The sequence below is a fragment of the Cervus canadensis genome, chromosome 7 (assembly GCF_019320065.1).
Source record: "Cervus canadensis isolate Bull #8, Minnesota chromosome 7, ASM1932006v1, whole genome shotgun sequence".
Lineage (NCBI taxonomy): Eukaryota > Metazoa > Chordata > Mammalia > Artiodactyla > Cervidae > Cervus > Cervus canadensis.
Genome location: NC_057392.1, coordinates 58,556,249 through 58,575,541, shown reverse-complemented (window position 1 = coordinate 58,575,541; position 19,293 = coordinate 58,556,249). Strand labels below are relative to the sequence as shown.

The 19,293-nt window shown below is 55.2% G+C and overlaps 2 protein-coding genes across 7 annotated transcripts; one reads left to right on the top strand and one right to left on the bottom strand.

Moving 5' to 3' along the window:
• Positions 1-57: 57 nt before the first annotated feature.
• THPO (thrombopoietin) lies at positions 58-7,706 on the bottom strand. 3 transcript variants are annotated; one of them, XM_043473538.1, is made up of 7 exons: positions 6,604-7,706; positions 6,110-6,242; positions 4,620-4,797; positions 4,254-4,381; positions 3,865-3,951; positions 1,192-1,359; positions 58-975 (listed from the first exon to the last, which is right to left on the bottom strand). In XM_043473538.1, the coding sequence occupies exons 3-7, from the start codon at positions 4,630-4,632 to the stop codon at positions 310-312; spliced, it is 1,062 nt and encodes a 353-aa protein (XP_043329473.1). In that variant the 5' UTR covers positions 4,633-4,797; positions 6,110-6,242; positions 6,604-7,706; the 3' UTR covers positions 58-309. The 3 variants fall into 3 exon arrangements, with proteins under 3 accessions (XP_043329473.1, XP_043329472.1, XP_043329474.1); XM_043473537.1 differs by having other exon boundaries at positions 6,110-6,155; XM_043473539.1 differs by lacking the exon at positions 6,110-6,242.
• A 174-nt stretch (positions 7,707-7,880) lies between these two features.
• Positions 7,881-18,057, top strand: CHRD (chordin). 4 transcript variants are annotated; one of them, XM_043473530.1, is made up of 23 exons: positions 7,881-8,514; positions 8,722-8,825; positions 9,306-9,435; positions 9,575-9,703; positions 9,796-9,895; positions 10,018-10,105; positions 10,463-10,604; positions 10,720-10,860; positions 10,943-11,025; positions 11,102-11,249; positions 11,405-11,511; positions 11,649-11,768; positions 12,418-12,574; positions 12,931-13,151; positions 13,574-13,687; positions 14,002-14,274; positions 14,350-14,443; positions 14,566-14,622; positions 14,896-14,999; positions 16,342-16,444; positions 16,828-16,982; positions 17,147-17,249; positions 17,598-18,057. In XM_043473530.1, exons 1-23 carry the CDS (start codon positions 8,367-8,369, stop codon positions 17,648-17,650), a joined length of 2,874 nt encoding a protein of 957 aa, XP_043329465.1. In that variant the 5' UTR covers positions 7,881-8,366; the 3' UTR covers positions 17,651-18,057. The 4 variants fall into 4 exon arrangements, with proteins under 4 accessions (XP_043329465.1, XP_043329463.1, XP_043329464.1 ...); XM_043473528.1 differs by having other exon boundaries at positions 17,595-18,057; XM_043473529.1 differs by having other exon boundaries at positions 17,144-17,249.
• The last annotated feature ends 1,236 nt before the right edge of the window (positions 18,058-19,293 follow it).

Sequence of the window (19,293 nt, the reverse complement as noted above, 5' to 3'; positions counted from 1 at the left end):
AATTTGTTTTTGGTTTCTTACTGCATATAAAAGTCATGTTTCCATGATACTGTGGTCTATTAAGTGTATAATAATAGCATCAAGTCTAAAAAAGCAATGCACATACCTTCATTAAAAAATACTTTATTGCTAAAAAACGCTAACCATCATCTGACAACACAGGGTTGCCACAAACCAATCTGTAAAAAATACAGTATCTACAAAGAGCAATAAAATGAGGTATGCCTGTATAGCTGCAGTTGTCTCCCAGGGCCTCTCCTACAAGTAAGAGGACGTACGAGAAGGCTGATGTTGGCAATGCTGAGTACCTTACTCTTCCTGAGACAGATTCTGGAAGTGAGAGCGGGCTGCAACTAGAAGAGAACTAGAAGAGTTGGGTGTGATGGCTGAGGGGTCAGGAAGCAGGGATTGGAGCTGGACCATGGGGATGGGTGAGGTGGGCGAAGGAGAGAAGAGTGTGTATTGTCCAGGGGGAGGATGGGCTGGGGAAGGAGAATCTCCAGGCTGGAGGTAGGGTGGCCGGGAGCCCATGTCTGAAGTTCCCAGAGGAATATCTGGGGTTCCTAGGGCCCTGGGTGAGGGCCCAGGAAAGAGTCCGTGAATTCCACTTAAGGGTCCTTGTGTCCCATTCAGGTGTCCAGGGATTTGGCCTAAGGACCTGGAGGTTTGGTTCAGCAGACCAGGAATCTTGGCTCTGAATCCTTGCAGCCTGTTCGGAAGTCCAAAGCCAGTAGTTCTGGCTGAGACACTGGAGTTGGTCTCCAACAATCCAGAAGTCCTGTTTGGGAGCTTGTTCAGTGTGAACAATGGAGAGATGCTGCCCGGGACAGCTGTGGCAGGTGGGGTCCACTTGGCACAGAGGGTGGGCCCTACTACAAGCAGCAGGAAGCGCACCTTTCCTCGGAGCAGCTGTTGGAAGCTCAGGAAGATGGCACTGGGATCCTTGTGAGCTGTGGTCCTGCCCTGTGGAGGAAGCTGAGGGCAGAGGGTGGGCCTGAGGCCAGAGACCTGGGCCAGATATCATGCCCGCCTGTCTACATGGGGAAGATAAGGTGCCAGAACCCAGGCTTTGTGACTGAGAGGATGCACTCCTTAGCAGGTCAGCTCTTCCACCCTCAGGATTTCCAGAATTTTCTAAGGGGACTGAGTCAGAAAAGAAATATTCTCTAATTCCCTTGACTGGGGACTTACCTGGGTTCCTAGGAGGCCCTGCAGGGCCCCAAGGAGGAGGCGGACCTGCCCAGAAAGCTGCACCAGGAGGGATGAGAGGCAAGTGTGGCCCAGCTGTCCCCGCGCTGCCATCACTGCCTCCAGCAGAAGGGTCGTGGTTCCCAGAACGTCCTGTGCCTTGGTCTGCTCCTGAGAAAGAGATGGAAGAGAGAAGCGGACAGCTTCAAAGGGTATAGCGGGTGGGGAGTCTGTAAGAGCAGCCAGCAGAATGAATCATAGGAGCTGAGAATTGGACAGGACCTAGGTCCCACCCAGCACAGGAATTCCTTCAGTCTCCCGACAATTGGTCATCAGCCTCTGCTTGAATAACTCCAGTGTCCGGTAACCCAGCTGGCTCTTAACACGTAATTTCAGTAAGAAAAGCTCTTTTTATTTTTATTTTTTTTCCCGTTCTTACATTATTCTGTAATCTGCCCTATTATAGCTTTTACCTCTTGGTTCTAGTGCTGCAAATCCAGTCTTCCTTCTACAGAATGTTAGGATCATACGATTTTCAAAACCTTAACGTAGATACGAGACCATCGTAAAAATTATAAAGATGAAGGGAAGAGGCTTACTGATAAATGGCAGAACAGGCTCTACAAGGGATCACTAGCAATCGCCCTTCCTCCCTGCCCTGTTCCTCAGAAGACCTGAGGGAAACAAGGGAATTCTAGGTGTCTTGAGGGCAGAGGAGCTGACCTTCTCAGCAGTACTCCCTTCTAGTAGGTTTCTTCAGTCTCAGACTAAAGCACTTTGTGCTCTACCATAAGATGGCCACTCTTCTCCAACCCAATCACATGAGCTTAATTATTTCTTTAAACCATTCCTCACATAACATATTTTCTAACCTCTCACTGTTCAGGTTGCTTCCTCCTTTTGGAGACATGCTAGTTTAATATGGTCCCCTGAGTAAATTAGCATGCATCTAAAAGAGGATGGCTAGTATTCAGTGCAGTAGTTTAAGTGTAGTCCACAGACACAGAGAACAAACCTATGGATACCAAGGGGGAAATGGGTGGGGTGAAGTCAGAGATTGGGATTAACACATATACACTATTGATACCATGTGTAAAATAGATAACTACTGAGAACCTACGGTATAGCACAGGGATCTATTCCATGATCTGTGATGACCTAAATGGGAAGAAGTCAAAAACACAGGGGTATGTATACGTATAGCTGATTAATTTTGCTGTACAACGGAAATTAACACAACACTGTAAAGCAACTATACTCCAATAAAAATTTCTTTAAATGTGCAGTCCACTCAGAATAGAGCTTTTTAGGAATACTTCTACACAGTGGATGTTAAACATCTAAAGCCACCTAGGATCTCTAACTTTTTAAGTTAGAAGCTGCTGCTTCAGTAATATTACAATGCTAAGTTTGAGGCACTCCAACCCTCCCAGGTCTTTTTCATAGTAAGTACTAGGGCTATAAATTTATGTGAGGGAAGCAGGGGCACTGTGGCCTGAAAGATGGAAGTGGATTTTATTCAGTTACTTCATACATCCAGAGTTTTATATACATCTGTTATATACATCTTTGTTTTTGACCTAGTCTTTTAGCAATTTGAACCTTCATTCTGTCTTTTGTTATTTTAGCTGTGCCTCCCAGTTTTTTTTGTGTGTGTGTGTGCCTCCCAGCTTTGTGTCATCAGAGGATGATAGATCGGTCTTGCTTCTTCACACCAACTTAAGGTTGAACAGATTAAGATCAATAAGTTTTGGGGGTCTAATATACAGTGATTACAGTTCATAAAACTGAATTGTGTACACTTGAAATGTGCTAAGAGAGTAGATTTAAAATTTTCGCAGCACAAAAAAGAAATATTAGGGCTTCCCTGGTAGTCCAGTGGTTAAGAATCCACCTGCCAATGCAGGGGACATGGGTTTGATCCCTGGTCCAGGCAGATCCTACATGCTGTGGGGCAACGAAGCCCATGAGCCACAACTACTGAGCTCCTGCTCTAGAGCCCTCGAGCTGCAGCTACCTAAGCCTGCATGCCCTAGAGCCTGTGTTCCAAAACAAGAGAGGCCACCACAATGAGAAGTCTGTGTACCGCAACTAGAGAGCAGGCCCTGCTCTCTGTAACTAGAGAAAACCCATGCAGCAAAGATGACCCAGTGCAGCCAGAATAATAAATAAATAAGAAATATTAATTACAGGATATGATGCAGGTATTAGCTAATTTAATCATTTCATAATATATGTATATCAACACGTTGTATACTACCTTAAACTTATACAATGTTATATGCCCATGATATCTCAATAAAGCTGAAAAAAGGGGAAAATCTGAATTTAAAGGTCAATGAGGCTAATAGTATGCTACAAAATAAATTGACTACTGTTTCTTGCCTTAAAAAAAGAAAAACGGTTGAATGGAAATAGGTCAAAGGCATGGCCATGAGAGACCTCTATCCAGCTTTTCATGGTCAGCCTTGACTCTATTTAACATACTGGGCCACAAGCCATCATCTTGTCCAGAAGATATCCCCATAGTAGAATGTATATTGGGTTAGGGTGGCCAAGTTGAAGGGGAGCTCTTTTTTAAAAGAGAGCTCAGAAATTTTGTAAAATCCATGGGAATCAGTAGGAAACAGATGAAGACAGGATTAGGGAAACCAAGAGAAAGGATGGCTTTCTTACCCTCTGGGTTTTCCATTCTCCCAAGCTGAAGTCCACAGCAGGCAGAAGGACAGGTGTGGACAAAGGGTTAATGTCTGGACACTGGCTCTGTTGAAAAAGATTGGTGGGGTGGTGGAGAGGGCACCGAAATAGAGGGGGTTATGGTAGTCCAATTACCAGGATAGGCTTCCATGAGTAATATAACCAGACTAGAGCTTTTAAGAGAACATTTGATTATAAACCATAATCTTTGTAAAGGGGTAGTAATCGGGTCAGGGGGTGGTGGTGGTGGTCTTACTAAGACAATATTGGAAGGGCAGTGATTGGATTGGGGAGTGAGAGGGAGTGGTGGTAGTAAGGGTATCTTTCCAGTTAAGTGGGCAGAAGGGAGAGTGCTTGGGGATTCTCACCAGTCTGCTGTGAAGGACATGGGAGTCACGAAGCAGTTTATTTAGGAGTCGGGGGTCACAGGCAGGAGGAGCCGGGCTGGACAGAGTTAGTCTTGCAGTTAGGAGAAGGATGACCACGAGGAGCAATTCTTAGATGAGGAGAGGTGAAGTTGAAAGGGGTGGATAAAGAAGAAATCATTGTCAGTTGGCGGTCCAGAAATTCCTCTTTAGGACCCAGACCTGAAATCCAGGGAATCTGCTGCTCAGAGCCCTTATTCCTGGGAGACTGGCCGCCTCCCGCCCAACCTACCACCATAGCACGTTTCCTTTCTCGTTTCCCTCTACCAGGTTCTGATTTGGCCCTAGTTCTTCCAAGGGTTTTCTTACCAGTCAGCTCCATTCTGGCCAGGCTGTCTGCTTGGAGTGGCTCCCTGAATGGGGCCTCTCCCCTGAATCCGTCCTGGGGCCATGGAGGCGGCTTGGGCTCTTGCACTTCTGGGCAGAGTGGGGCGGGGTACAGGTGGGGCACAGGTGGGCCAAGGAGCAGGAGGATCTAGAACCTATCCTGCAAGTGACAGGAATGATGAACAATTAATGGAGTTTCAAAGAAAAGAAACTCTGCCTGGCTGGGGGAATAGACGTTGGGATGGTGTGAGATGCTGACCAGCCTAGAACTGCTAAAGCCCCAACTGTTCCAGTCATCTTGTGATTGTACCATACAGTGTCTCGTCTTTGTCAGAGTTCCTCAGTACCTCTGAGGTGGCTCTGGTGCCCCAGCCCCCCACCAAGAGCAGCAGGACAGAATATGTACACACATATCTAACTGCCTCAAAATCTGAGTAACTCTGCTCGTTTGGTTGGAGAAAACCTGGAATGGGAATAGAGAATGGAAGCACTGGGGCACAAGCCTGGAGAAAAGATTGGAAATGGCTATAGGGCCAGGACCAGGAGCTAGCAAACATGTACAATGTGCTCAGGGGTAGCTTGGGGAGTGGGGTTGAGGAGGGGAATTGGACCAAAATAAAACTGAACTATAAAAGTCAGTTACTAAAAGATTGAGAAGATGATGTGGGAGAAATTAACCTCTCATTCTTTTTCTATCTACTCCAACACATAAAGCCTCTTGGGGTTTTTCTTTGGTTATTCAAGGAGAAGAGATAGGCTAACAGTTCTGGAACTTCCTTCCTGAAGCAAGTTGCCCAGGAATGAGCACCTGCTGGGTGAGCTGATGCCTGCCTTACAGGGCTTACCTCACCTTAGACACCCACCATATCGTCCCATAGCCCTCACCTTCCTCCCTGCCCCCTCTGCAGACCCCTTCCGGTTCCTTTGCAGGACCCCCCACATGGCTTCCTTCTTCTTTCACAAGTTGTGCAAAGAGGCCTGCACCTGATTCAATATTGGGATTTCCTGTAGGTCTGTCAACATTCATGAGCCCTCCTCCTATTACCCTCTCCTTGTGCCCTGGCTTGCCTGGCCTAGCTTCCCCAGCCCCAGGATTCAGAACCTCTTAAGCTCATTAGGAATGACAGGGTATGAATGGGGGCTGAGGCTGTGTCCACCTCGGTGCCATGTTCCCTAAGTCCAAAAAGCACCTTCTTTCTTGTTTTCTCCCTGGGCTCATGTCCCCTTTCTTGAGGGCCAGCCAGGATTGTGCTGTATTCCACCAAGTCTGTTTTCTGTCCCTCAGAACCCAGCACCCCACCCCCTACCCCTGCTCTGTCCTGCTCCTCCCATTCTGGGAAGGCCACACTCTTCTTGACAAAGGTCAGTGCCTGGAGGTTCCAGTTTGCTTACCCCTCCCCCAGCAGAGAGCCCAATTCCTCTTTCCTGTCCTTCTTACCCTCACTTAACTCCAAACCTGGCTTGCCACTCACCGGGTAGAGAAGGGCTCCAGGACTCAGGTCCAGAGCAGGCAGCACTCTGGGGAGCAGATGGGTAGGAAGACAGGTGGCTGTTGGGGCACAGCCCCTCTGGGGCACTGGGGTCACACGCCTGCCCAGGCCAATTCTGCCCAATCAGAGAGCAGGGAGCCACTAGACACAGGCAATGACCCCCGGAAGTGACGCTTTCTCCTCCCACCTGCGTAGGACCTGGAGCCCCTGCCTGGACCATGGTTCACTAATGGAGCCCAGCTCTCCCACTCATGCATACGGCACGGAGGATTTGAATAGGGGGATCTGTCTCTTCCTAGGAGCTGGGAAATCTGGGAACCGGCTGGGGGAGAAGACAGGAGGGAAACAGTTTTTTTTTCTAGGAGGAATCTGGCAGGATGTTTTCACCCCTCAGGAAGAGGTACAGAGATCTGGTTTTAGACTGGTGGGTCTCTTGGTTCCTGGCTGTCCAAATTTCTTTTCCCTGGACAACACACCTGCTGCTAAAATCTGTTCAGGCTCTTGCTTTCCTGCTTTCGTCACCAAAAACACACTGGGGGTCATGTCTTGTTCCTCCTTCGCCAGTGGGAATGTGGGTACTGCCTGTACTAAGAGAAGACCCTGTCAGGGGTCAGCATTGCCAGGAAGCAGTCTGGACAGTTTGAGAGGACTTCAAGGTGAGGGAATGCGTGTGCTGGATTAAGCTGGGTTCAGGTGCCCCTCTGTTGGGGCCCCATGGCTCTGATGGCTAAGCCCACTTATCTCTGTGCCACGGCCCTCTTTGCCTGCCCTGTCTTTCTCCCTCTCCCATCTCCTACGACTCCACATGTGACAAGAGGAATAACCAGGCCCATGTGTCCCTGTCTTAGGAAAGACAGCTGCTGAACCTCCCCCGCAAATACCTCCTGCTGGCCCCCCTCTTCCACTGGCCTTGGCTCTAGTTCCTCTGCTTTCTCCTCAGTCCTACTCTCCCCACGGTCTGTCTTCAGGGGCCTCCTGGTTTGACCTTATTCCCACCTCCTCCACCCCCCCCCCCAACTTCGTCCTCAGGCTCTCTCCTGCTCCTCCTCCCAAGGATGGGGCTGTCTGCTAAGGAGTATGGCCTAGATCCCGGAATTCTCCAGTTCAGCCAGACCAGATGCCTCCCAAGATTAAGAAGGAGGGTGCTGGGATGGTTGGAAGGATGGTGGGAGTGTGGGGGTGGGAGGTGGCAGGGAGGCTGTCATGACCAGGAAAGCAAGACAAAAGAGGTTGTGGGTAGGGTGGAGAGGCAGAGGGTCCCCCAGGTGAAGGAAGAGGGTGGGGAAGTGTGTCAGGCTGGGGAAGAGATGGTTGGATGGGCCTGAGCACAGGTAATAGTAGGGAGAGAAACGCTGTCAGCAGACAGAAAGGGGATGCAGTCTGTTTCTGACTAAGTTCCTATCCCAGGGACAGAGGAAAGAGGAGAGATCTCAGAGGGGAAGTAGGGACACAGGCTGGGCAATGAGAGTGGTGTGGCGTTTGAGAGGTGCTGTGGGCCCAGAGACAGGCGAAGATGAGTTGATGGGCCCGTCCTGCCCGTTGTCATCCTTAAAGACAATTCTTCATCCTTCCGGCAGGAGCCCAGTCCGAGCGCAGTGGCCAGCCCAGGCCTCAGGCCGTCTCTGCCCCTCCGTGGCCTGGGGCTCCCATCCCGGGCCGGACACGCACCTCCTGGTCCAGTTGCCCTGCGGACGCCGGCAGCGGGTGGGGGCTCCAGATCCGCCTCTCCTCCCCGCTTTGCGCCCCCTGGTCCCTCCCCTCCCCCTATCCCCTCCGCTCCCCCTTCCCCTACAGCCCCTCCCTCCTCCCCTGCCCGGTTCCAGCCCCTCCCTCCCCTCCCCCACTCGCGATCCGGGCCGCTGCTGCTGGGCCGGACCCCCCGGGCTCAGCCCGGCCCCTCGCCGAGCCGCCGCCGCCGCCCCGTTTGCTGAGGAGGAGGCCCCCGGCCGGGGCGCCGGGCGCGGGGCATAAAACGGGCCAGAGCCGGCGCCCGGGGCACTAGAGCCGCGTACGGCCCGGGTCAGCGCCCGCCCGCCCGCGCTCCTCCCGGCCGCTCCTCCCGCCCCGCCCGGCCCGGCGCCGACTCCGCGGCCGCCCGACGAGCCCCTCGCCGCACCGCTCGGGCCCTGGCCCCGGCCCCCTCCCGCCGCACCGCCCCCGGCCCGGCCCTCCTCGCGTCTCCCTCCTCCCTCTGCTGCTCCCTCCTCCCTCCCGCCTCCCCAGCTGTCCCGTTCGCGTCATGCCGAGCCTCCCGGCCCCGCCGGCCCCGCTGCTGCTCCTCGGGCTGCTGCTGCTCGGCTCCCGGCCGGCCCGCGGCGCCGGCCCCGAGCACCCCGCGCTGCCTATCCGGTCCGAGAAGGAGCCGCTGCCCATTCGGGGAGCAGCAGGTAGGTGGGCGCCCCGGGGGAGGTGCGGGCGGGGAGTCCGGCTCGGGGCAACTCTGCGCCCGCCCGGAGGGGGCGCAGGGCGCAGGTGGCTCGGCGCGGCGGGCGGCCCGGAGGGGTGCCCAGGGACCTGGGGCCCGGCCCGCAGCACCCGGGGCGGGCACACGGCAGGAGCGGGACAGCGGCCGCCAGCCAAGCCCGTCCCCGCAGGCTGCTCCTTCGGCGGGAAGGTCTATGCCTTGGACGAGACGTGGCACCCGGACCTGGGGGAGCCCTTCGGGGTGATGCGCTGCGTGCTGTGCGCCTGCGAGGCGGTGAGTGGACCCAGTGGCTGTGGCCGGGGGCCCTGTGGGTCGGGGAGCGCTGAGGTCTTGGGACGTCGGATGGACCCGGAGCTGCTGAAGAGAAAGAAGCCAATCTGCAGATATTTTGGGTAATTTTTTTGACGGAGGAGGCACGAGGGAGGATAGAGAGGAAGCGCCCCCTTCAAGTCTCAGGTGTTGCCTATTATTGATCGTCCACTATGTGTCAGCCAGCTCCATTTCATCTCTCACTTAACTCCTAGTACAACCACGTTAGACAGAGGCTGTCATTACTCCCGTTTTCCAGATAGGGACCGCACAGCCCAGAGAGGTTAAGTAACTCCTCTAGAGTCACGCAGCTTGTAGGTAGCAAAGCATTCTTGACTCCGTGGGCCGACCTTGCCCTTGTGCGATGCCTCTTCCCAGCTTGCCTTTGAGTCTCAACAATTGATGTCTTGCCCTCACCCGGTTTTCCGTCTTCTCTGTGAGCAGCCTCAATGGGGTCGCCGCGCAAGGGGCGCAGGTAGGGTCAGCTGCAAGAACATCAAACCCGAGTGCCCAACCCTGGCCTGTGGGCAGCCGCGCCAGCTGCCTGGACACTGCTGCCAGACCTGCCCCCAGGGTAAGGCTGGCTCCGCGGAGAGGGGAGGGCGGCAGGGCCGAGATGCTTGGTCCTGGATCGCGTGGCTGGGCTGGAATGGAACGGTCAGCTGGCACTCTCCTTGTCCACCTGAAACCCGTGTCCCCCACCCCCGGTGCAGAGCACAGCAGTCCGGAAAAGCAGCCGACGGGCCTGGCCTTCGAATATCCACGCGACCCAGAGCACCGGAGCTACAGCGACCGCGGGGAGCCAGGAGCTGAGGATCGGGGCCGTGGAGACGGCCACACGGGTAGGCAGGGGCTGGGTAGGAGCTGGGGTTGTGACGGGCGCCGGGCCGCAGCAGCGGGTGTCGGCACTAGGGACATCTTCCTCCCCTCGCAGACTTCGTGGCGCTGCTAACAGGGCCAAGGTCGCAAGCGGTGGCGCGGGCTCGAGTGTCGCTGCAGCGCTCCAGTCTGCGGTTCTCCATCTCCTACCGGCGGTGAGAAAGAGGAAGGAAGGAGGAGGGGTCAGCCGGGGGCCAGGGAGGGAGAATTTGGAGAGGCTGGAGCAGCGCTTCTGGCCCAGGCTCAGAGCCGGTGTTCAACGGATGCTCATTACCAGGCTGGACCGCCCTACCCGAATCCGCTTCTCTGACTCCACTGGCAGCATCCTGTTTGAACACCCTGCAGCCCCCACCCAAGATGGCCTGGTGAGACGATGCCATTTATGAGTGCTTTTCCCATCTGGGCACTATGCTGATAGCATGCTCTACATTGCCTCCTTGGGTCCTCACAACAGCCCAGTGGGAGAGAGGCACTGACATTATGATGCCCATTTTACAGATGAGGGAACTGAGGCTCAGTAGCAGAATATGATTTGTTCAAGGTCATACAGCTCATTAGTGGAAGATCTGGGATTTGGACCCTGGCGTCTGGTTTCAGGGCCGTTTCTTACACGTCCTAGGAGAGCCTGAGGGCAGCTTCCCATATTCCTTCCTCACCAGATGTGGGCCTCTCAGCAGGCATGTCCTGTATACTGAGAGGGCCTTCTTGTCTCTCTGCTCCAGGTCTGCGGGGTGTGGCGGGCAGTGCCTCGGTTGTCCCTGCGACTCCTTAGGGCAGAGCAGCTGTATGTGGCACTTGTGACACCCGCTCACCCTTCAGGGGAGGTCTGGGGACCTCTCATTCGGCACCGGGCCCTGGCTGCAGGTGAGGGGAGCCAACAGCTCCTGGACATGAAGTTCAGAGTCTTCTTGGCCCCCAGAAATGGAGTGGGCTGAGAGGGGCACTTTCTGATGGGCTCTCATGGTCCTTTCTTCCCCAGAGACCTTCAGTGCCATCCTGACCCTGGAGGGCCCCCCACAGCCCGGCATAGGGGGCATCGCCCTACTCACTCTCAGTGACACAGAGGACTCCTTGCACTTCCTGCTGCTCTTCCGTGGACTCCTGGAGTCTAGGAGTGGGGGTAAGCGGGATGGGGGCAGACACGTAAGGAGGGTAGGGAGAGCACCCATCTTTCAGAGGTTCCATGTGTGCGACTATTGCAGGACCAGCCCAGGTTCCCCTGCGGCTCCGGATTCTACACCAGGGGAAGTTACTTCGAGAGCTCCAAGCCAATGCCTCAGCCCAGGTGAGTGAGGGTCTGGCTCTTACTGCCGCCTGCTGTAGCCTCTTGCTGTGCCTACTGCACCCCCCTCTGTCCCCAGGAACCAGGCTTTGCTGAAGTGCTGCCCAACCTGACAGCCCAGGAGATGGACTGGCTGGTGCTGGGGGAGCTGCAGATGGCCCTGGAGAGGGCAAGTGGGCCAGGGCTACGCATCAGTGGACATATTGCTGCCAGGCAGAGCTGCGACGGTGAGGCAGGGTGAAGCCTGGCACCCCGGGCACACACAATGAGAGGCACAGCAAAGTGCCAGAGGGGCCAGGGTGGGTACGGGAGGGACCCTGGGGGCTGGGGTGTGAATGGCCATGAGGCAAGCCTGCATCCACCTGTCCCTCCCCCTTTGCAGTCCTGCAAAGTGTCCTTTGCGGGGCAGATGCCCTGATCCCAGTTCAGACGGGTGCAGCGGGCTCAGCCAGCCTTACACTGCTAGGAAACGGCTCCCTGATCTACCAAGTAAGAGTCAGGGGTGGGGCAGGGGCGGTGTGGGAGGTGAGAAGGCAGCAGGGCAGGGTGGGGCTCTAGACTACAGAGGTTCAGGGCCCAGCCCTTCTCTGCGACTCTCGTGTGCCCTCCCCACTCCTGCCCTCCAGGTACAGGTTGTAGGTACAGGCAGTGAGGTGGTGGCCATGACGCTGGAGACCAAGCCTCAGCGGAGGAACCAGCACACTGTCCTATGCCACATGGTTGGACTCCAGCCAGGAGGACACAGGGTGAGTACTTCAGGAAGACCAGGGCCCAGGGCCCAGGCAACAGAGTTGACAGTGTTGAGGGCCCGTGGGAAGCCATGTTGGATGAGCAGGGATGTTTGGTATCATTCACTCACTTGCAGTCTCTCTCACTGATGCGTTAATTCACTGGACTCATTTTTTAGTGAGCCTTGGGCTAAGGACTGCAGTACAAAGAAAATCAGATGTGGCACCTGTCTTTAGGAAGCTTGTATCCAGTGGAAGGAGTTACATAGGGAGGCCAGTGCAGCAGATGATATAATAATAAACATGATAGCAATGACTGCCATTTATTGAGCCTTTCTATATGCCACAAACTGCACTGGTTGCCTTGCTTACATTATTTTTGACCCTCACATTACTCCTCTAATAGATGATGAAGTGAAGGATCAGAGACCGTAAATAATTCCTCAAGACGGGTTGCATAGGTAGGAAGCGGCAGGGAAGGGACCTGAACCTGGGCCTGCCCGGTTCTTAGCCGGTGTTACTGGTGCATGGCAGTGTGTGTGGGTTTAGTGGGGATGCACAGCAACATGGAAAAGGTTCAGAATCTTGGGCTTGTGTGAAAGCTGAGGAGGGTTCATCTGGGGCCTGGCAGGCTGCAGTTAGGGCTCACTCTTCCCTGTCCCCTCAGGCTGTGGGTATCTGCCCTGGGCTGGGTGCCCGGGGGGCTCATATGCTGCTGCAGAACGAGCTGTTCCTGAACGTGGGCACCAAGGACTTCCCAGATGGAGAGCTGCGGGGCCACGTGGCTGCCCTGCCCTATAGTGGGCACAGCGCCCGCCATGACAGTGAGTGCTCCAGGGGTCTGCCCCCACCTTTGGTGTCCTCTGACTCAAGCGTGTGAGGGATGGTGCCAGAGGGCCAGAGTCTGGCACTTCTTTCTCTGCACCTGAGCTCCGGTTGGCATGTGGAGAAGGTGAGGATGTTCAGGGTGGCCCTGCCGGGAGATGGTCCCTCTCACCACAATGCAGGCCTCTCCCTTGCTGCTTCCCCAGCCCTGGGCCTGTGGACAGTGCCTGCTAGCTTGTGGACTCTGTGAGTCCGGGAGATGTGAGTCCGGACTCTGTGAGATGGGAACTGCTAGGGTTAAGTCGCTGCTCTCGGCCACCTTCTCATCAGTCATCTCTCCTCTGTCTGGATCCAGCATTGCCTGTGCCCCTGGCAGGAGCCCTGGTGTTGCCCCCGGTGCAGAGCCAGGCAGCGGGGCACGCCTGGCTCTCTCTGGACACCCACTGTCACCTGCACTATGAAGTGCTGCTGGCAGGGCTTGGTGGCTCAGAACAGGGCACCATCACTGCCCACCTCCTCGGGCCTCCTGGAATGCCGGGGCCCCGGCGGCTGCTGAAGGGATTCTACGGCCCGGAGGTGAGGAGGTGTTGGTGGGAGGCAGTTTGGAAAATAGCTGCTTTTTAGCATGAAAAGCTCTGTGGGCCTGGGCAGGGGAAACAGAGAGCAGGCAAGCCTCAGGAGTCAGACAGACCCGGGTACGAATCTGATTCAGCCTTTTAGTATCCTTTTACCCACCTGCGTCCTACTCTGCTGGGATCATGTGGATAGTATGTAATGTCCTGGACCTCCAAGGGGTGGGTGGGATGGACCAAGCCCCCGATATGGGCTGGGTTGCCATGGACCTGGGGCTTCTGAGCTCTACACCATTGCTGATGGGCTTACTTCGCTGGAGACCTTACTTAACTTCCCTGGGCCTTAGTTTCCTTACCTGAGAAACTGGGAATGGTAGGCTTAGTCCGAGAGTGCCTTGTTCTGTCCCCTCTTCTGTCTTCTGCCAGGCCCAGGGTGTGGTGAAGGACCTGGAGCCCGAGCTGCTGCGGCACCTGGCTCAGGGCTCTGCCTCCCTGCTGATCACCACCAAGGGGAGCCCTCAAGGGGAGCTGCGAGGGCAGGTAGGGAGGCAGTGCGGGCCGGTTGGGATGGGTCAGAGTTGGGTGAGCATTGCGGTGCTCTTTGTTAGCCACTTGCCCTCTCCGAAACCTGGGGGCGGTAGAATTGCACACACTCCCTGGCTCGTTGAGAGGGTGAAGCCAGACTAGGTACTTAATGAGGCGAGAAGCTGACCACCTGTCCTTGGCAGCTGGGATGAGTGCTGTGGCTAAGAGCACCGTTCTGGGGCACAGTGGGTGCTCTGGGTGTCTTGGCTGCCACTGGTGGAGATGCAAGAGGGAGCCTGGGTGCTGCCTCAACCTGTCTCTCCTCTCAGGTGCACATTGCCAACCAATGCGAGGTGGGCGGCCTGCGCCTGGCGGCAGCAGGGGACAAAGAAATGCAGGCGCCTGGGGCTCTGGAGGCAGTGGCGGCCATGGTGGCCCCACTGCCCGCTGTGCTGGGCCCAGACACCCCAGCGCCAGCCAAACCAGGTGGCCCCGGTCGGCTTCGCGACCCCAACACCTGCTTCTTCGAGGGGCAGCAGCGCCCCCATGGGGCTCGCTGGGCTCCTAACTATGACCCGCTCTGCTCGCTCTGCACCTGCCAGGTAGGAGGCCCCAGAGGGGCGCACTGGGGCCTGGGTTCCGGAGCCCCAGAACCAAACCTCAGTCTCTCCCTGCAGAGACGCACGGTGATTTGTGACCCCGTGGTGTGCCCGCCACCCAGCTGTCCAAGCCCGGTGCAGGCACCGGACCAGTGCTGCCCTGTGTGCCCGGGTGAGTGCCCTGCTGGAGTGGAGAGGGTTTTGAAGGGTCCACCACGGAGAGCGGTGAGGCCTCTAGGGAGGGAAGGAAGAGGGGGGCCATCCTCCGCCTTCACTCTTTCTTTGGATCCACAGAGAAACAAGATGTCAAAGACCTCCCCGGGCTGCCAAGGAACAGGGACCCTGGCGAGGGTGAGCTGGAAGTGTGTGAATGCAGGGATGGGGAGTCCAGCGGAGTTGTTGGGTAGGACTGCGGGGGAGTGGGAGGGGAAGTGTATTTACTGGGATGGAGGTGGTTGAGGGGCACAGGTTACAACTGACACCTGAGAGGCTTCATTAGAGTCCTTGCCCCACAAGTGGGCCCTGGGGTTAGACCACTGTGGGGTTGGCCAGAGGCTCAAGCCTGGATTGTGGGCCTAGCTAATGAACTCAGCACTAATGGCGCTGGACGCTGTCTCCCCCCAGGCTGCTATTTTGATGGTGACCGGAGCTGGCGGGCAGCAGGCACCCGGTGGCACCCTGTCGTGCCCCCATTTGGCTTAATTAAGTGTGCTGTCTGCACCTGCAAGGTATGGCAGCCCAGCTTTCTCTGATGCTGGAACCCCTCAGATCTGCAGTGGGAGAGCGGGCTTCTGGGAGAGCAAAGCCCAGTCTTGGTGATCAAAATAATAGGAGAAGTCCTTTGGACAGTCATTTTGGGGGGTGGCCACACCATGGGACTTGGGCTTCCCTGGTGGCTCAGATGGTAAAGAATCCGCCTGCAATGCAGGAGACCTGAGTTCGATCCCTGGGTCAGGAAGATCCCCTGGAGGAGGGAATGGTAGCTCACTCCAGTATTCTTGCCTGGAGAATCCCATGGACAGAGGATCCTGGCAGGCGACAGTCCATGGGGTCGCAAAGAGTTGGACACGACTGAGCAACTAAGCATAGACAGCACACACACCGTGTGACTTGCGGGACCCCAGACTGAACCTGGACCCATGGCAGGAAAGTGTAGAGCCTTAACCACTAGGCCACAGGGAACTCTCAGTCTCTGGGCTTTGAGAGTTGGCTTCCTATAGGAAAAGGGCAAGGGCTGAGTTGGGTGAATTCTGGCTCTCCCAGCTCACTAGCTCCATGTAACCCTGGGCACTTTCTGTATGTCCCTGAGTCTCCCTTTGCTCGCCTAGAAGCGGATATGGTAGCACCTACCTTGCAGGGCTACAATGAAGATTTGAGTTCAGGTATACAAAGCCCCAGGCTTCCCATATGGTGCTAGTAGTAAAGAACCCACCTGCCAGTGCAGGAGATACAAGAGATGCAGATTTGATCTCTGGATGGGGAAGATCCCTTGGAGCAGGAAATGGCAACCTATTTCAGTGTTCTTGCCTGGAAAATCCCATCGACAGAGGAACCTGGAGGGCTGTAGTCCATAGGGTTGCAAAGAGTCAGACATGACTGAAGTGAATTGGCATGCATATAAAGCTGCAGTCTAAGTCCTCTGGGCTTCCCTGGTAGCTCAGCTGGTAAAGAATCTGCCTGCAATGCAGGAGATGCTGGTTCGATTCCTGGGTTGGGAAGATTCCCTGGAGAAGGGACAGGCTACCCACTCCAGTATTCTTGGGCCTCCCTTGTGGCTCAGCTGGTAAAGAATCCACCTACAATGAGGAAGACCTGGGTTCAATCCCTGGGTTGGAAAGATCCCCTGGAGAAGGGAAAGGCTACCCATTCCAGTATTCTGGTCAGGAGAATTCCATGGACTATACAGTCCATGGGGTCACAAAGAGTTGGACATGACCGAGCGACTTTCACTACCAGACCTCTGAGTGAAAAAGGTCATACGTTTGAGGTATGGGAAAGGAAAAGGAGGAGGCAGAAGGCTTATATGTTCTGCCTTTTTCCTGACACCCTTCACTCGATGGATCCCTACAGGGGGACACCGGAGAGGTGCACTGTGAGAAGGTGCAGTGTCCCCGGCTGGCCTGTGCCCAGCCTGTCCGTGCCAACCCCACTGACTGCTGCAAGCAGTGTCCAGGTAAGGGGGACATGGGCACTGAGGCCTCTAGGGGGGCAGATGAGGCTCTTCAGTGCCTTGTCCTGGGTGGGAGGGATGTGTGGTGAAGGGATGTCTTTTGAAGGTGGATGGAAGGGATGTCTTAGCTAATTCAGCATTTAGCCAGCACTGCTCTGTGCCTAGCCTGAAGCCAGGGATCTACATGCAGCAAAAGAATGTGCATGTGTTAGTGGGCTGTGATAGGATCCAGTTCCTGTCCCACCCATTCATTCACCTACCCATCCATCCAAATTTATCACTTACGAAGTGCCAGAAACTGCTAGGTGACAAATATGGCCTAGATGGCCCTCACAGAGCTCACATCTACTGGTCTATTTCTCCTTCCCTCCTCTCCCTGCCAACAGTGGGTTCAGGGGCGCACCCCCAACTGGGGGACCCCATGCAGGCTGATGGGCCCCGAGGCTGCCGTTTCGCAGGGCAGTGGTTCCCAGAGAGCCAGAGCTGGCACCCTTCGGTGCCCCCCTTTGGGGAGATGAGCTGTATTACCTGCAGATGTGGGGTGAGTGGGGGCTTGTGTGAGGTAGGCATTGGGGACCTGGCCTGGGGGAGGGGAACTTCCTAGGGAGGGCAGGCTCCTGGGGGGCGGGCTTCCCCTAGGAAGCTGAAGGCCACTGTGCCCCAGTGCCTCTGGGGACCCTCAGGATCTGGTCTGTCCTGCAGCAGGCAGGGGTGCCCCACTGTGAGCGGGATGACTGTTCACCGCCACTGTCCTGCGGCCCAGGGAAGGAGAGCCGCTGCTGCTCCCACTGCACACCCCGGCGGCGGTGTAAGTGAGGGGCCCCAGGCAGCTCTGGGATGCCTGGGGAGGGGAGGGAGCACCTGCCACGTGCCGGGGTTGGGGGGGCGCAGCGCCCTCTGCTGCACAAGTGTGGTCCTGTCCCCTCCCACAGCAACCTTGTAGGCTTGGTCTCCATTGCTTTTTCTTCACCAAGGAACTTGCTGACCCTTGAAGGGATCAGGCAACTAGGCTAAAGTCACACAGCTGGTGTGTGCTGACTTGCTTCAAGAATTCTGACCTTTCTGAGATCAGAACAGGGAAGCTCCACTGTGTCCTCTGGGTCCCCCCCACCCCCTTGTTCCTCCTCCAAACTTCACTCCCTTCTGTCTCCAGCAGCCCCAGAGACCAGGACAGTCCCAGAGCTTGGGAAAGAAGATGAAGGCTCCTAGGGAGCAGCCAGAAAGCCGCATGACCAAGAGGATGGGGCCTGGGCCGAGGGAAGGAGGGGCACCGAGGACCCCGCATTCTCCTGCGGGAAACCCAGTGCCTTTGGCCCCTCTCTTCTGCCTCTTCTCCCTCCCCCACTACCTCTGGGAACCACAACTCCACACGGGGGAGGGGCAGCCAGGGCAGACCTAGGCCGTGTCCACTCCAACTCTGGCCTTGTCACCCTCTGGTCCCTGCCTTGGAAGCCCAACCCCTTTCCTTCTGTACATACTGTCACTGGCTTGTTGGGATTTTTAATTTATCCTCACTCAGCACCAAGGGTCCCCCCCACTTCACTCCTGCTGCCCCTGAGCTGAGCAGAGTCATTATTGGAGATTTTTGTATTTATTAAAACTTTTTTTTTCCAGTCTTTGGGCTAATGGTTGTTTCTTTGTGACCAGGGGCCTAAGTGGGCCCCAGTGGAGAAGGGTCTGAGGGTCGGTAGGGAGAGAGAGGGCCGCTGGTTCCAGGGGCTTCGCTCTACCTTTGGGGAGCAGGAAAAGACCCGGGGAAGGGGGCAAGATGACACAATAGTCGGTGGTAGGACTAGATCCTGCAGAGGGGCCTGGGCTGTCTTTGAGATGGAATAGAGCTTTAAGAACTCAGGCCACTGAAAGCAGTATTTGGACACTAGTTTCCACTGACCTGCCCAGGCTGGCATTTTTGCTGAGTATTATAGTGTCTCAACCCTGGAGGAGGACATGGCAACCCACTCCAGTATTTTGCTTGGAGCATCCCATGGACAGAGGAGTCTGGCAGCCATAGTCCATGGGTTCACAAACAGTCAGATACGACTAAAGCAACTTAGCATGGACGCACGCATAGTGTCTCAAAATAGGTGCTGGCAGGATTTACAATTTGATTTGTTACCCTGGGGTCAGTCAGGCCTTCTACTTTGCAGTAAGTCTGACTGAACCTCTGAGCTTCTCCAGCAAAAAAAGACAGAAGGTAATACACAGGGACCCTAACCTGAGGAGAAACTGGGGTGGTTCTGATACACCTGGTTTTTGAAGAGAAACCTCTTTCACATACAATCCTCCTCTTTGAGAATCACCTTTCTGCATTTTCTAGTGACTCCCCTGGGCTATCTTTTATACCACGTCAGATTTGGGATCTGTCAGAGGAAGGACAGCCACTCAGAGCCATCACTTGATGGCGCTGCTGGCAGCCAACAGTTCACTTTGGGCCAAGTCAGTGTCTGGAAAATTCTTAAAGAGATGGGAATACCAGACCACCTCCTGAGAAATCTGTATGCAGGTCAAGCAGCAACAGTTAGAGCCGGACATGGAACAACAGACTGGTTCCAAATCAGAAAAGAAGTACGTCAAGGCTGTATCTTGTCACCCTGCTTATTTAACTTGTATGCAGAGTACATCATGCAAAATGCCTGGCTGGATGAAGCACAAACTGGAATCAAGATTGCTGGGAGAAATATCAATAATCTCAGATATGCAGATGATACCACCCTTATGGCAGAAAGTGAAGAACTAAAGAGCCTGTTGATGAAAGTGAAAGATGAGAGTGAAAAAGTTGGCTTAAAACTCAACATTCAGAAAACTAAGATCATGGCATCCAATCCCATCATTTCATGGCAAATAGATGGGGA

Bases quoted from the DNA above. Each gene is read 5' to 3' on its own strand.
- CHRD (XM_043473527.1), top strand. From the start codon at position 8,367: ATGCCGAGCCTCCCGGCCCCGCCGGCCCCGCTGCTGCTCCTCGGGCTG. The intron at 9,896-10,017 runs GTGAGAAAGAGG...GCTCATTACCAG, and splicing joins TTCTCCATCTCCTACCGGCG to GCTGGACCGCCCTACCCGAA. The intron at 15,000-16,341 runs GTATGGCAGCCC...GGATCCCTACAG, and splicing joins GTGCTGTCTGCACCTGCAAG to GGGGACACCGGAGAGGTGCA.
- THPO (XM_043473538.1), bottom strand. The intron at 3,952-4,253 runs GTGAGAATCCCC...CTTTTTCAACAG, and splicing joins ATGTCCTTCACAGCAGACTG to AGCCAGTGTCCAGACATTAA. The intron at 1,360-3,864 runs GTAAGAAAGCCA...TCTCTTTCTCAG, and splicing joins GAGAATGGAAAACCCAGAGG to GAGCAGACCAAGGCACAGGA.